The 17558-nt window shown below is 46.1% G+C and overlaps 1 protein-coding gene across 9 annotated transcripts in view; it reads left to right on the top strand.

Annotated features, from left to right (window-relative positions):
• The first annotated feature begins 11481 nt into the window (after positions 1-11481).
• Positions 11482-17558, top strand: part of LOC106568622 (cytospin-A) — a 20088-nt gene continuing 14011 nt past the window's right edge. The window contains exons 1-4 of one of the 9 annotated variants that reach the window (XM_045721063.1): positions 11491-11586; positions 13536-13669; positions 14379-14530; positions 15613-16101. In XM_045721063.1, the coding sequence (XP_045577019.1) occupies positions 14491-14530; positions 15613-16101 (529 nt within the window). In that variant the 5' untranslated portion in view covers positions 11491-11586; positions 13536-13669; positions 14379-14490. The other 8 variants (XM_045721062.1, XM_045721060.1, XM_045721061.1 and 5 more) reach the window with 8 other exon arrangements.

Consider the following 17558-nt stretch of genomic DNA (forward strand, 5'->3'; position numbering starts at 1 on the left):
AATATGAACTTGATTGAACAAAACATGCATGTATTGTATAACATAATGTCCTAGGAGTGTCATCTGATGAAGATCAAAGGTTAGTGCTGCATTTAGCTGTGGTTTGGGTTTATGTGACATTATATGCTAGCTTGAAAAATGGGTGTCTGATTATTTCTGGCTGGGTACTCTGCTGACATAATCTAATGTTTTGCTTTCGTTGTAAAGCCTTTTTGAAATCGGACAGTGTGGTTAGATTAACGAGAGTCTTGTCTTTAAAATGGTGTAAAATAGTCATATGTTTGAGAAATTGAAGTAATAGCATTTCTAAGGTATTTGAATATCGCACCACGGGATTCCACTGGCTGTTGAGTAGGTGGGACGATTTCGTCCCACATACCCTAGAGAGGTTAACTTCTTTTTTAAACTTATTTTGTACATAATGTTGGCGCTACCGTCTCTTATGACTGAAAATAACTTCTGGACATCAGGACAGCGATTACTCACCACGGACTGGCAGAATCATTTTTTTTCCTTTAACGAGTCTGACGATGCCGACACAAACGATATACTGCTTTCTCTGGGAAATGACCAGATCCCCGTGATTTGCGTGAAGAGGAGGCGATGAAAAAGGGTCCGGGCTGCCTTCTGAGAATTCGTAGGCGATCAAATAAACCCCCACTTCCTTCCATTCTGCTAGCAAACGTGCAATCTTTGGACAATAAAATAGATGAACTATGCGGAAGATTAAACTACAAATGGGACATTCAAAACTGTAATATCTTAGTTTTCATCTGTATTTTTTTTGTAGATGTTTACATACCACCACAGTCAGAGGCTGGCACTTAGACCGCATTGAATGCGCTGTATTCCACCATAAGCAAACAAGAAAACGCTCACCCAGAGGCGGTTCTCCTAGTAGCCGGGGACTATAATGCAGGGAAACTTAAATCCGTTTTACAAAATTTCTATCCACATGTTAAATGTGCAAACAGAGGAGAAAAAAACTCTGGACCACCTTTACTCCACACACAGACTCATACAAAGCTCTCCCTCACCCTCCATTTGGCAAATCTGACCATAATTCTATGCTCCTGATTCCTTCAAGCAGGAAGCACCAGTGACTAGATCAATTTTAAAAAAGTGGTCAGATGAAACAGATGCTAAGCTACAGGACTGTTTTGCTAGCACAGACTGGAATATGTTCCAGGATTCCTCTGATGGCATTGAGGAGTACACGACATCAATCATTGGCTTTATCAATAAGTGCATTGATGATGTCGTCCCCACAGTGACCGTATGTACATACCCCAACCAGAAGCCATGGATTACAGGCAACATCCTCACTGAGCTAAAGGGTAGAGCTGCCGCATTCAAGGAGCGGGACTCTAACCCGGAAGCTATAAGAAATCCTGCTATGCCCTCCGACGAACCATCAAACAGGCAAAGCATCAATACAGGACTAAGATGGAATCGTACTACACCGGCTCTGATGCTTGTTGGATGTGGCAGAGCTTGCAAATCATTAGACTACAAAGAGAAGCAGAGCCACGAGCTGCCCAGTGACACGAGCCTACCAGACAAGCTAAACTACTTCTATGCTCGCTTCGAGGCAAATAACACTGAAACATGCATGAGAGCACCAGCTGTTCTGGAAGACTGCGTGATCACACTCTCCGCAGCCGATGTAAGACCTTTATACAGGTCAACATTCACAAGGCCGCAGGGCCAGACGGATTACCAGTACGTGTACTATGAGCATGCGCTTACCAACTGGCAATTTCACTGACATTTTCAACCTCTCCCTGTCCGAGTCTGTAATACCAACATGTTTTAAGCAGACCACCATAGTGCCTGTGCCCAAGAACACTAAGGTAACCTGCCTAAACGGCTACCGACCCGTAGCACTCACGTCTGTAACCATGAAGTGCTTTGAAAGGCTGGTCATGGCTCACATCAACACCATTATCCCAGAAACCCTAGACCCACTCCAATTTGTATACCGCCCCAACAGATCCACAGATGATGCAATCTCTATTACACTCCACACTGCCCTTTCCCACCTGGACAAAAGGAACACCTATGTGGGAATGCGATTCATTGACTACAGCTCAGCGTTCAACACCACAGTGCCCTCAAAGCTCATCAATAAGCTAAGGACCCTGGGACTAAACACCTTCCTCTGCAACTGGATCCTGGACATCCTGACGGGCCGCCCCCAGGTGGTAAGGATAGGTAACAATACATCCGCCACGCTGATCCCCAACACGGGCCCCTTAGGGGTGCATGCTCAGTCACCTCCTGTACTCCCTGTTCACTCATGACTGCACGACTCCAACACCATCATTAAGGCTGATCACGGATAACATTTTACATTTTTTTTTTACATTTTAGTCATTTAGCAGACGCTCTTATCCAGAGCGACTTACAAATTGGTGCATTCACCTATAATATCCAGTGGAACAACCACTTTACAATAGTGCATCTAAATCTTTTAAGGGGGGGGTTAGAAGGATTACTTTATCCTATCCCAGGTATTCCTTGAAGAGGTGGGGTTTCAGGTGTCTCCGGAAGGTGGTGATTGACTCCGCTGTCCTGGCGTCGTGAGGGAGCTTGTTCCACCATTGGGGTGCCAGAGCAGCGAACAGTTTTGACTGGGCTGAGCGGGAACTGTGCTTCCTCAGAGGTAGGGAGGCGAGCAGGCCAGAGGTGGATGAACGGAGTGCCCTTGTTTGGGTGTAGGGCCTGATCAGAGCCTGAAGGTACAGAGGTGCAGTTCCCCTCACAGCTCCGTAGGCAAGCACCATGGTCTTGTAGCGGATGCGAGCTTCGACTGGAAGCCAGTGGAGAGAGCGGAGGAGCGGGGTGACGTGAGAGAACTTGGGAAGGTTGAACACCAGACGGGCTGCGGCGTTCTGGATGAGTTGTAGGGGTTTAATGGCACAGGCAGGGAGCCCAGCCAACAGCGAGTTGCAATAATCCAGACGGGAGATGACAAGTGCCTGGATTAGGACCTGCGCCGCTTCCTGTGTGAGGCAGGGTCGTACTCTGCGAATGTTGTAGAGCATGAACCTACAGGATCGGGTCACCGCCTTGATGTTGGTGGAGAACGACAGGGTGTTGTCCAGGGTCACGCCAAGGCTCTTAGCACTCTGGGAGGAGGACACAAGGGAGTTGTCAACCGTGATGGCGAGATCATGGAACGGGCAGTCCTTCCCCGGGAGGAAGAGCAGCTCCGTCTTGCCGAGGTTCAGCTTGAGGTGGTGATCCGTCATCCACACTGATATGTCTGCCAGACATGCAGAGATGCGATTCGCCACCTGGTTGTCAGAAGGGGGAAAGGAGAAGATTAATTGTGTGTCATCTGCATAGCAATGATATGAGAGACCATGTGAGGATATGACAGATCCAAGTGACTTGGTGTATAGCGAGAATAGGAGTGGGCCAAGAACAGAGCCCTGGGTGACACCAGTGGTGAGAGCACGTGGTGCGGAGACAGATTCTCGCCACGCCACCTGGTAGGAGCGACCTGTCAGGTAGGACGCAATCCAAGCGTGCGCGGTGCCGGAGATGCCCAGCTCGGAGAGGGTGGAGAGGAGGATCTGATGGTTCACGGTATCAAAGGCAGCAGATAGGTCTAGAAGGATGAGAGCAGAGGAGAGAGAGTTAGCTTTAGCAGTGCGGAGAGCCTCCGTGACACAGAGAAGAGCAGTCTCAGTTGAATGCCCAGTCTTGAAACCTGACTGATTAGGATCAAGAAGGTCATTCTGAGAGAGATAGCAAGAGAGCTGGCCAAGGACGGCGCGTTCAAGAGTTTTGGAGAGAAAGGAAAGAAGGGATACTGGTCTGTAGTTGTTGACATCGGAGGGATCGAGTGTAGGTTTTTTCAGAAGGGGTGCAACTCTCGCTCTCTTGAAGACGGAAGGGACGTAGCCAGCGGTCAAGGATGCGTTGATGAGCGAGGTGAGGTAGGGGAGAAGGTCTCCGGAAATGGTCTGGAGAAGAGAGGAGGGGATAGGGTCAAGTGGGCAGGTTGTTGGGCGGCCGGCCGGCACAAGACGCGAGATTTCATCTGGAGAGAGAGGGGAGAAAGAGGTCAAAGCACAGGGAAGGGCAGTGTGAGCAGGACCAGCAGTGTCGTTTGACTTAGCAAACGAGGATCGGATGTCGTCAACCTTCTTTTCAAAATGGTTGACGAAGTCATCCGCAGAGGGGGGGGAGGGGGAGGAGGATTCAGGAGGGAGGAGAAGGTAGCAAAGAGCTTCCTAGGGTTGGAGGCAGATGCTTGGAGTTTAGAGTGGTAGAAAGTGGCTTTAGCAGCAGAGACAGAAGAGGAAAATGTAGAGAGGAGGGAGTGAAAGGATGCCAGGTCCGCAGGGAGGCGAGTTTTCCTCCATTTCCGCTCGGCTGCCCGGAGCCCTGTTCTGTGAGCTCGCAGTGAGTCGTCGAGCCACGGAGCAGGAGGGGAGGACCGAGCCGGCCGGGAGGATAGGGGACAGAGGAAATCAAAGGATGCAGAGAGGGAGGAGAGGAGGGTTGAGGAGGCAGAATCAGGAGATAGGTTGGAGAAGGTTTGAGCAGAGGGAAGAGATGATAGGATGGAAGAGGAGAGAGTAGCGGGAGAGAGAGAGCGAAGGTTGGGACGGCGCAATACCATCCGAGTAGGGGGAGAGTGAGAAGTGTTGGATGAGAGCGAGAGGGAAAAGGATACAAGGTAGTGGTCGGAGACTTGGAGGGGAGTTGCAATGAGATTAGTGGAAGAACAGCATCTAGTAAAGATGAGGTCAAGCGTATTGCCTGCCTTGTGAGTAGGGGGGGAAGGTGAGAGGGTGAGGTCGAAAGAGGAGAGGAGTGGAAAGAAGGAGGCAGAGAGGAATGAGTCGAAGGTAGACGTGGGGAGGTTAAAGTCACCCAGAACTGTGAGAGGTGAGCCATCCTCAGGAAAGGAACTTATCAAGGCGTCAAGCTCATTGATGAACTCTCCAAGGGAACCTGGAGGGCGATAAATGATAAGGATGTTAAGCTTGAAAGGGCTGGTAACTGTGACAGCATGGAATTCAAATGAGGAGATCGACAGATGGGTCAGGGGAGAAAGAGAGAATGTCCACTTGGGAGAGATGAGGATTCCAGTGCCACCACCCCGCTGGCTCGATGCTCTAGGGAACACGTAGTCAGACGAGGAGAGAGCAGTAGGAGTAGCAGTGTTATCTGTGGTGATCCATGTTTCCGTCAGCGCCAGGAAGTCTAGGGACTGGAGGGTAGCATAGGCTGAGATGAACTCAGCCTTGTTGGCCGCAGACCGGCAGTTCCAGAGGCTGCCGGAGACCTGGAACTCCACGTGGGTCGTGCGCGCTGGGACCACCAGGTTAGAGTGGCAGCGGCCACGCGGTGTGGAGCGTTTGTATGGCCTGTGCAGAGGAGAGAGAACAGGGATAGGCAGACACAAAGTAGACAAGCTACAGAAGAGGCTACGCTAATGCAAATGAGATTGGAGTGACAAGTGGACTACACGTCTCGAATGTTCAGGAAGTTAAGCTTACGTTGCAAAAATGTTATTGACTAAAATGATACAGTACTGCTGGCTGGTGGAATAGGCTAGCTAGCAGTGGCTGCGTTGTTGACTTTGAACGTGTAGCTGGCTAGGTAACCTCGGTAGTTTCAGTACTACACCTTGTCATGATACAAGCAACTTTGTAGCTAGCTAGCTAACATAACACTAATCAAGACGTTCCTTGTAGTGTATTTAGTTTCAACAATGCTGCTCGTCGGTAATAGTTGGCTAGGTTAGAAAAAATGGCGTCGCGGGGGACGGAAATAGCTGGCTAGCTAACCTCGATGGCTGGCTAGCTAACAATTATCAATTAACAATTATCAAGCTATGACAAAGACAACTAGGTAGCTAGCTAGGTAACACTGCACTAGTCAAATCGTTCCGTTGTAAAGTATTAGTAACTACAGCGCTGCTAGCGCTGCTAGTCGGTAACGGTTGGCTAGCTGGCAGTGGGTTAATGATGACTAGGTGTGTTGAGTAAGTCTGGCGCCGCGTCGCGGCTGGCTAGCACACCTCGATAATACTCAAACTCAAACTACACAATTATCTTAGATACAGAGACAGCAAAGACAAATATGTAGCTGGCTAACTAACACTAACACCACACTAATCAAGTCGTTGCGTTGTAATGTAATAGTTTCTGCGGTGCTGCTAGTCGGTAGAAGTTGGCTAGCTAACAGTGATGACTAGCTAGCTAGCAGCTAGCAGTGTTGACTACGTTAGGAGGACGAAGATAGCTAGCCTCGATAATTACTCAGTTACTCTAAACTACACAATTATCTTTGATACAAAGACGGCTATGTAGCTAGCTAAGAAGAATTGCTCAGATCAAACAAATCAAGCCGTTGTAATGTAGCGAAGTGTAATATTACCTGTGGAGCGAAGCGTGGTGCGACTGCTCGCTCCAAACCGGAAGTCACAAAAAAAAAACGACGAAAATAACGACGAGACAGCCTATAGGGAGGAGGTCAGAGATCTGGCCGTGTGGTGCCAGGACAACAAACTCTCCCTCAACGTGATCTAGACAAAGCAGATGATTGTGGACTACAGGAAAAAAGAGGACCGAGCACTCCCCAAATTGTCAATGACTCCAGCCACCCTAGTCATAGACTGTTCTCTCTGCTACCGCTCGGCAAGCGGTATCGGAGCACCAAGTCTAGGTCCAAGAGGCTTCTAAACAGCTTCTACCCCCAAGCCATAAGACTCCTGAAGACCTAATCAAATGGCTATCCAGACTTTTTGCATTGCCCCCCCCCCCCCCTTTTACACGCTGCTACTCTTTGTTGTTATCATCTTTGCATAGTCACTTTAATAACTTTACCAACATGTACATATTACCTCAAATAACCGGTGCCCCCACACATTGATTCTGTACCGGTATCCCCTGTATATACACTGCTCAAGAAAATAAAGGGAACACTTAAACAACACAATGTAACTCCAAGTCAATAACACTTCTGTGAAATCAAACTGTCCACTTAGGAAGCAACACTGATTGACAATACATTTCACATGCTGTTGTGCAAATGGAATAGACAACAGGTGGAAATTATAAGCAATTAGCAAGACACCCCCAATAAAGGAGTGGTTCTGCAGGTGGGGACCACAGACCACTTCTCAGTTCCTATGCTTCCTGGCTGATGTTTTGGTCAATTTTGAATGCTGGCGGTGCTTTCACTCTAGTGGTAGCATGAGACGGAGTCTACAACCCACACAAGTGGCTCAGGTAGGGCAGCTCATCCAGGATGGCACATCAATGCGAGCTGTGGCAAGAAGGTTTGCTGTGTCTGTCAGCGTAGTGTCCAGAGCATGGAGGCGCTACCAGGAGACAGGCCAGTACATCAGGAGACGTGGAGGAGGCAGTAGGAGGGCAACAACACAGCAGCAGGACCGCTACCTCCGCCTTTGTGCAAGGAGGAGCAGGAGAAGCACTGCCAGAGCCCTGCAAAATGACCTCCAGCAGGCCACAAATGTGCATGTGTCTGCTCAAACGGTCAGAAACAGACTCCATGAGGGTGGTATGAGGGCCCGACGTCCACAGGTGGGGGTTGTGCTTACAGCCCAACACCGTGCAGGACTTTTGGCATTTGCCAGAGAACACCAAGATTGGCAAATTCGCCACTGGCGCTCTTCACATATGAAAGCAGGTTCACACTGAGCACGTGACAGACGTGACAGAGTCTGGAGACGCCGTGGAGAACGTTCTGCTGCCTGCAACATCCTCCAGCATGACCGTTTTGGCGGTGGGTCAGTCATGGTGTGGGGTGGCATTTCTTTGGGGGGCCGCACAGCCCTCCATGTGCTCGCCAGAGGTAGCCTGACTGCCATTTGGTACCGAGATGAGATCCTCAGACCCCTTGTGAGACCATATGCTGGTGCGGTTGGCCCTGGGTTCCTCCTAATGCAAGACAATGCTAGACCTCATGTGGCTGGAGTGTGTCAGCAGTTCCTGCAAGAGGAAGGCATTGATGCTATGGACTGGCCCGCCCATTCCCCAGACCTGAATCCAATTGAGCACATCTGGGACATCATGTCTGGCTCTATCCACCAACGCCACATTGCACCACAGACTGTCCAGGAGTTGGCGGATGCTTTAGTCCAGGTCTGGGAGGAGATCCCTCAGGAGACCATCCGCCACCTCATCAGGAGCATGCCCAGGCGTTGTAGGGAGGTCATACAGGCACGTGGAGGCCACACACACTACTTAGCCTCATTTTGACTTGTTTTAAGGACATTACATCAAAGTTGGATCAGCCTGTAGTGTGGTTTTCCACTTTAATTTTGAGTGTGACTCCAAATCCAGACCTCCATGGGTTGATAAATTGGATTTCCATTGATTATTTTTGTGTGATTTTGTTGTCAGCACATTCAACTATGTAAAGGAAAAAGTATTTAATAAGATTATTTCTTTCATTCAGATCTAGGATGTGTTGTTTGTGTTCCCTTTATTTTTTTGAGCAGTGTACATTTACGTCATTTAGCAGACGCTCTTATCCAGAGCGACTTACAAATTGGTGCATTCACCTTATGATATCCAGTGGAACAACCACTTTACAATAGTACATCTATATCTTTTTGGGGGGAGGGTGGGGGGGGGTTAGCAGGATTACTTAATCCTATCCCAGGTATTCCTTAAAGAGGTGGGGTTTCAGGTGTCTCCGGAAGGTGGTGATTGACTCCGCTGTCCTGGCGTCGTGAGGGAGCTTGTTCCACCATTGGGGTGCCAGAGCAGGGAACAGTTTTGACTGGGCTGAGCGGGAACTGTGCTTCCGCAGAGGTAGGTAGGCGAGCAGGCCAGAGGTGGATGAACGCAGTGCCCTTCTTTGGGTGTAGGGACTGATCAGAGCCTGAAGGTACGGAGGTGCCATAGGCAAGCACCATGGTCTTGTAGCAGATGCAAGCTTCAACTGGAAGCCAGTGGAGTGTGCGGCGGAGCGGGGTGACGTGAAAGAACTTGGGAAGGTTGAACACCAGACGGGCTGCGGCGTTCTGGATGAGTTGTAGGGGTTTAGCCTCTATAGGCTAGGCGGGACGAATTCGTCCCACCTACGTAACAGCCAGTCTAATCCAGTGGCGCGATTTTTGAATCGTTTGAAATACTATTACTTCAATTTCTCAAACATATGACTATTTTACAGCTATTTAAAGACAAGACTCTCGTTTATCTAACCACACTGTCCGATTTCAAAAAGGCTTTACAACGAAAGCAAAACATTAGATGATGTCAGGAGAGTGCCCAGCCAGAAATAATCAGACACCCATTTTTCAAGCTAGCATATAATGTCACCAAAACCCAAACCACAGCTAAATGCAGCACTAACCTTTTATGATCTTCATCAGATGACACACCTAGGACATTATGTTATACAATACATGCATGTCTGTTCAATCAAGTTCATATTTATATCAAAACAGCTTTTTACATTAGCATGTGACGTTCAGAAAAAGCATACCCCCGCAAACTTCCGGGAATTTACTAACAGTTTGCTAAATTACTCACGATAAACGTTCACAAAAAGCATAACAATTATTTTAAGAATTATAGATACATTACTCCTCTATGCACTCGATATGTCCGATTTTAAAATAGCTTTTCGGATGAAGCACATTTTGCAATATTCTAAGTACATAGCCCAGGCATCACGGCTAGCTATTTAGACACCCGGCAAGATTAGCCTTCACCATAATAACATTTCCTATAAGAAAAATGTTCTTACCTTTCCTGTTCTTCGTCAGAATACACGCCCAGGACTTCTACTTCAATAACAAATGTAGGTTTGGTCCCAAATAATCCATAGTTATATCCAAATAGCGTCGTTTTGTTCGTGCGTTCTAGACACTATACGAATGGTAATCCACGGTCGCGCGCATGGCGTGACAAAAAATGTCTAAATATTCCATTACCGTACTTCGAAGCATGTCAACCGCTGTTTAAAACCAATTTTTATGCCATTTATCTCGTAGAAAAGCGATAATATTCCGACCGGGAATCTGCAATAAACTAAACAGCCGAATTAAAATACTCCACGGGGGCTAATCGCGCACGCGCCTCATTCCATTGTCACCTAATGGGACACTTGGATAAAGTGATAATCTGTTTCAGCCTGAGGCTTCCTCGTCAACCTTCATGATTTTCCCGGGTCCTGAGAGCCTATTGGAGCCCTGGGAATTGTCACGTTACAGCTAAGATCCTTACTCTTCAATAAACAGATGCAAGACGCACGACTCCTTGTCAAACAGGCCACTTCCTGCATGAAACCTTGTCAGGTTTTTGCCTGCCATAGGAGTTCTGTTATACTCAAAGACACCATTCAAACAGTTTTAAAAACTTTAGGGTGTTTTCTATCCAAACCTGAACAATAATATGCATATTCTAGCTTCTGAGTTGGTGTAGGAGGCAGTTAAAAATGGGCACATATTTTTTCCAAAATTCTCAATACTGCCCCCTAGCCCAAACAGGTTAATGGCACAGGCAGCGAGCCCTGCCAACAGCGAGTTGCAGTAATCCAGACGGGAGATGACAAGTGCCTGGATTAGGACCTGCGCCGCTTCCTGTGTGAGGCAGGGTCGTACTCTGCATTTGTAGGTCGTACTCTGCGAATATAGTCTCGCTATTGTTATTTTACTGCAGCTCTTTAATTACTTGTTACTTTTTATTTCATATTCTTATCCTATTTATTTTTTTTAACTGCATTGTTTGGTTAGGGGCTCATAAGTAAGCATTTTACTGTAATATACCTGTTGTATTCGGCGCATATGATTAATAAAATGATTCTTATTGGTGTTAACTCATTTACCGCCTTGTGATGTCACCAGGCAGACAAACTACATACCACCAAAACAGGCTGATATTTCAGGCGGTCTTTTCAAACAGCTCTTACACTGAAAGGGCATTATCATTTTCAAAATTGTACAGTATAATTCCAACCTCAGTGTGAAAAAAAATGATGTTGATATTGTTTTGACTGCTCAGTCCTTTGTTTTTCACGGTGTAAGCCATATAAAAACTGTTACACTAACAATAGCCCCTGGTAGTAGACGGCGGCCTACCTCAACGTTTTAAACTTGGTGTGTCTTGTTAGTTTTACACAGTAGTAGAGAATAGCCCAATGAGCCAGCAGATTGAGCTAGTATTCCTTTTACATTGTTTGTCATCTGTGTCCAACTGGAATGTATGCAGCCGGCTCATATAGAAAGATAGAGGACTCATCTTTATATCTGTGCTATTATATCGTCTGTGACAGCATGAGCAGCGCCATTGAGGCTACAGCCCATAGGAATTCCTACCAATTCGACTACTTTAAAATGGTGGAAGCATGGTGGAATCCCTCAATGGCAGTGCCCATGGGAAAACTGCCTTTTGGCCACTAGAGGCCTCTGTCGTTCTCTGAGTCGGCTATACATTGTGTTCCTCATCTACCGGCTTGTACATAAAACATCCTCGATTCAGGCTGTAAGGGCGTCGCTTTCCTCCTGAACTAGCTTTAACGCCGAGCCGCCAGGAAGAATTTTCCACCACCTTTTTTTAAATTTTTATTTCACCTTTATTTAACCAGGTAGGCCAGTTGAGAACAAGTTCTCATTTACAACTGCGACACAAACAACAACAGAGTTACACATGGAATAAACAAACGTACAGTCAATAACACAATAGAAAAAATCTATATACAGTGTGTGCAAATTAGGTAAGATTAGGGAGGTAAGGCAATAAATAGGCCGTAGTGGCGAAGTAATTACAATTTAGTAATTAAAGACTGGAGTGATAGATGTGCAGAAGATGAATGTGCAAGTAGGGATACTGGGGTGCAAAGGAGCAACAACAAAAAATAATAATATGAGGATGAGGTAGTTGATAGAATGTCTGTTACTTCCTGATGTTGCACACAGCGTTCAGCCAGGGGTAAACAGACTGCTACAACCTGATTGGCTGAACGTGAGGAAGTAACGTTAGCCAGTGGACTCTAGCATGGTGGTGTAGATTATTTTTTTTTAAGACAGTACTCATATTTTAACTTCTTTTGTTAAAATTTATGAAAACAAATATTTTTCTTCTTCTTTTAACCCTTTATTTACAATATTCATCCCGTGCAAACACGCTGTTTTTAATTCTGAAAAGTGAAGACATACCTGTGAGAACGGTCGCCCTGGTAGTAGTTTTTTTTATACAGTACCTAAAACCAATCTGTGCTTTAATTAGACCATTGGAAAAAATGACTACTGCATAAACACTGCAATGCGGGTTGGATTTAATTGAGCCCATAATATTCCTAGGCGATGATTGCACTTCTCTTCCCAACACAATACCGCTAAATATTTTTATTTTGGGGGGGGGCGCCCAGCAAGTGGGAATAGATGTCAGGAACTCGGCGCCATATCACTGTGAGTTAACTGTTCAGAGCGTTAATTGCATGCGATGCACATCATTTTATTATCAGAATATGCCAGTGGACGTCTGGTAACTATGCTTTAGTGGGAAAGTGTTGGGATGAGGTTCAACTACATTTACCCACCTCAAAATGAACATTTTTGCACAATTTCTTCCACCCACATCTCACCTGAATGCATTTTTTTTTTTTTTTACATTTGAAGGGGTAGGGCAAAGGCTGAAATTGGGGTTGAGGGTTAGTTACCGTTTTTAATTAAGAAGAGAGATTATCGAAATAGGCGGGGTTTATGACTTTTATGTACGAGCCGGACGCGGGGGTACAAGAGTGTATAGGTCCTCTCTAGGTTTCTTCCTAGGTTTTGGCCTTTCTAGGGAGTTTTTCCTAGCCACCGTGCTTCTACACCTGCATTGCTTGCTGTTTGGGGTTTTAGGCTGGGTTTCTGTACAGCACTTTGAGATATCAGCTGATGTAAGAAGGGCTATATAAATACATTTGATTTGATTTGTATAGCCGGCTGCATACATTCCTGTTGGACGCAATGACAAACGACGTAAAAGGATACTAGCGCCGTCCAAAGGTTGGTTGGGCTAAGTAAAGGTATATAGTCAGAGACCCCCGGAAAGTTCTAGTAGGCCCCTCTGGAATACTATAGGTCCCTTCGTTGATCTAAAATACTTGGAGAATCTCTTGAAGAAAAACTGAAGTTCCTTCAGGAAAAATAAATGTATTCTATTAAGTAGGTTTACGCTACCTTCTCTGCCAAATGATAATTGCGTCGGAACTTCCCACACTGTAGCTACTGAATGTATCCCAGGCATCTGCATGTGTCATTCTCAACTTGAATTTAATCCAAATTCATGATATTCTCCTCGCTCAACACTTCTGAACGTGGAGCTTTTTATACACACATTTATAGTTAAATATATCCAGTGTTCTAGGATACAATTTCTCGCAGTAGGGCAGCAGGCTGGCTTCCTTGCCTCCAACGGTTTAACGGCGCGGCGAAGCACAGTCCGTCCGTCCGTCTTTCTCGCAGTTTGCCGCATCGTTTCTTCCAAGCAGGTCCCACAATTATCTTTCTCCATTCTGTAACTCTCCTACTACAAACGTTTCAACAGCAGGAAACAGCCTCCCAAACCTGTCTCAGACTATTGAAGACGGAGAAAAATGCGGTGATGAGGAAAGCTGAAAAGAGAGAATACAACAGTATTTATCGGGCAGTGGGCTTCGTGGTCGTGGGGATAATATCAAGGTGGGTGGTTGATTACAAGAGCATACAGTGTTTGTGTTTGCCTGATTCCAATAGCTCGCACGGTGATATTTTTGTGCAGAGAATAGACACCGAGATAGTATTTGTCTTGTTATTGTATCCCTCTCGAGTGTCTAGCCGACCTTTACAGAACCGAGTCTATGCCATTGGTAACTGGTGATACTGTCTATCACAGGGATTATTTTATTCAGGATCCGCTGTGTAATGTCTGTAAATGTTCATAGTTTTGCTGTAGCCTTATTACCATGCCTTACAAGTATTAGACACTAGTATTCAGAAGGTATTATTTTCTGCAAGAACACACACCCACATCAGTCCAGAAAACTAAGCAGCTGCCTTTCCATTGATCAGGCTGGCCTAATCAATTTAACAACCTATTCATTCCACATTAAACCCTGGGGACTGTCAGGTTTTCTCTCTCTCATCACCTACTTGTGTTATTAATCTAATGCTAAGGCATGATGATAGTGAACATCCTGCAGGGATATGCACATATACCAGCAGTCATCCCTGCTCAATTACCTTGCAGCATTGTAAGTATGAGTCATTGTTCCCACCACTTGAGGAAAAACAAAAAAAAAACATTGTTTGCCACTGTAGTCAGGGTACCCACTCTATTGAAGGGGAATTTAGTAGTGTTAACCGTATTTTATTAAAATATTAATGGTCTGAGCTTTCTCTGTACTTCCAGGTGTATTATGCCCTATCCAATCTGCGGTGGACCTAAGAGAGAGCACCAGAGGGGAGAGTGAGGGCTGCTGGGAAGCACAGTCACACTACTTCCTCGCTGCACCTGCTATATCATGGGTAACGTCGGTGGAAAGGACGGCCATGGCCCTACAGGTTCCCTACATGAACCTACACACACACCGGTTACATCATTAGTCTCACACATGAATGCTCACACATTGTCACATTTCATTATATTAGACTTTCTGACAGTAAATCTGTTTAGAACATTCTGTTCCTGATTCCCACAGACACAGGACATTGTGTTCCTGATTAAATGACTTCATTACCCCTTTCTGCTTTCTCCAACATCCCAATGTGTGTTTGTGTGAGTGAATGAAAGAGCTTCTGTCTCTTAATATTTCCTTTCATGCTGTTTGTACTCTTATACAATTTGTGAATTATCTTCATCCATCCTCTTCTCGATCTGTCTAGCTGGGTTTCTCAGTTCTTTTCTGTTGTTATTGCCGGCTTGATGTTGAACGTCATGCATCCTACCTGCATCGGCTTCTCTTTTTCTGACACGCATCCCTCCCCTATACACCCGTTCCTATCCTTTCTAGCTGATTTCAGTATGCAGGAAACAGACTCAGACTGGGGTGAGAATATCTCACTGGATACTGTGTGTGCACCGCTAGTCACATGCAACACATCAGATAGCATAATGAGGAGTCTGCAGAATTCTGCTGCCCAATGCAAGGACAGGGAGGGGGAACATGAGACGCTATAGGCTGGCCAAGCACACATCCTTATGGACCTGTGTGTTTGTCTGTGTGAATGCACCCTAGAGAATAAACATAGTGTATGGGTTTCCAATGTTAATCAATTGGCTGCTAGCAGGAAAGAGATGCTGCATCTAGATTCAGTGAGGTAGTTTGTCTCTCTATATGGCCACTCAGAGATGAGAGTATGTCTATGTGCCAAGGCGTTGACAGTCTCTGCAGTGTCTGTCAGCAGCCATCCTCCCAGAGGCGCAGCCAACTGGCATCCTCCCAGAGGCGCAGCCAACTGTGGTCTTCTTCTGTATTGTTTTTATAGACAGAAAATAGCTTAGGACAGCAGTTCTCTCTCACTTTTCTGTTCCTCTTCATCTCTCCTCTTCCCTCCATCTCTTCCTTCCCCTATATCATCTTTCTCTAATCCTCCCCTCTTTCTCTCTTCCCCTCTTTTTCTCCACTCACTTGTTCTCTCTCCAGGGTCTCATTTAGATCTGTTCCAAACTCCTCCCTCTTACCTCTCTGATTCTGACCTGGCTCCAGCCGCGGCTCAGCTGCTGCAGCAGGGGACACCGTCCTCCAGGGCCCCCCGGGGTATCGTCTGCCAGGGTGGAGCCTCCCCCATTTCCAACTGGAGACACACACTGTCCGTCCCCCCAGAACAGGCTGTGATTAGCGTGGAGAGCAGTGTGTCTCCGCAGGGGACTGGGATTGAGATGGAAGGTGGAAGGCAGACAGTGCAGCGCTCTAACAGCCACACAAGCAGCCCTGTGTCCCCAGGCCAGCAGCCTCAGTTTGAGGGTAGCCCTTTGGAGCATAGCTGGCAGGAGCGGGACAGTGGGATGGAGCTCCATGCAAGGCCAGAGCGAGCTGGGGAGGAGATGGCCCTGGCTCTGTTCAGCCTTTTGGAACATCACAGGTCTGCACTGGGGCTCAGTCCGGGTCTGAACGCACCAGCAGGAGCAGCCGGTAAGGACTCTGCATCTGCGTGGCCATAGCAACCCAATCGGTTCATAATAGTAGGTTTGTCTTGTCTCTACTTAACAGAGTGTGCGTGCAGGTTCTTACAGTATGGACAGTGCCTTCAGAAAGTATTCATACCCCTCATCTTATTCCACACTTTGTTAAAGCCGAATTGAAATTGATTAAATAAATACGAAATTCTAATCCATCTACACACAGTACCCCATAATGACAAAGGGAAAACATGTTTTTAGAAATGTTTGCAAATGTATTGAAAATGAAATGCATAAATAGCTAGTCACCCCCCTGAGTCAGTACTTTGTATAAACACCTTTGGCAGCTATTTACAGCTGTGAGTCATTCTGGGTAAGTCTAAGTGCTTTCCACACCTGGATTGTGCAACATTTGCCCATTTATTATTTTCAAAGTTCTTCAAGCTCTGTCAAATTGGTTGTTGATCATTGCTAGACATCCATTTTCAGGTCTTGCATGGATTTTAAAGTATACTGAACAAAAGTATTTATGCAAAAATGTTGTGTTGGAGCTGAAATGAGCTGAAATATAAGATCCCAGAAATGTTCCATATGCACAAAAAGTGTATTTCTCTCAGAAACATGGGAACAGCTCTGGTGGACATTCCTGCAGTCAGCATGCCAATTGCACGCTCCCTCTAAACTTGAGACCTCTGTGGCATTGTGTTGTGTGACAAAACTGCACATTTTAAAGTGGCCTTTTATTGTCCCCAGCACAAGGAGAATCTGTGTAACGATCATGCTGTTTAATCAGCTTCTTGACATGCCAGACCTGTCAGGTTGATGGATTATCTTTGCAAAGGAGAAATGCTCACAAACAGGGATGTAAACAAATTTGTGCACAAAATGTGAGAGGAAGAAGCTTTTTTTGTGTATGGAACATTTCTGGGATCTTTTATTTCAGCTCATAAAATATGGGACCAACACTACATGTTGCCTTTATATACTGCTCAAAAAAATAAAGGGAACACTTAAACAACACATCCTAGATCTGAATGAAAGAAATAATCTTATTAAATACTTTTTTCTTTACATAGTTGAATGTGCTGACAACAAAATCACACAAAAATAATCAATGGAAAACCAATTTATCAACCCATGGAGGTCTGGATTTGGAGTGACACTCAAAATTAAAGTGGAAAACCACACTACAGGCTGATCCAACTTTGATGTAATGTCCTTCAAACAAGTCAAAATGAGGCTCAGTAGTGTGTGTGGCCTCCCTACAACGCCTGGGCATGCTCCTGATGAGGTGGCGGATGGTCTCCTGAGGGATCTCCTCCCAGACCTGGACTAAAGCATCCGCCAACTCCTGGACAGTCTGTGGTGCAACGTGGCGTTGGTGGATGGAGCCAGACATGATGTCCCAGATGTGCTCAATTGGATTCAGGTCTGGGGAACGGGCGGGCCAGTCCATAGCATCAATGCCTT

The sequence above is a fragment of the Salmo salar genome, chromosome ssa06 (assembly GCF_905237065.1).
Source record: "Salmo salar chromosome ssa06, Ssal_v3.1, whole genome shotgun sequence".
In the NCBI taxonomy this organism is placed as follows: Eukaryota; Metazoa; Chordata; class Actinopteri; order Salmoniformes; family Salmonidae; genus Salmo; species Salmo salar.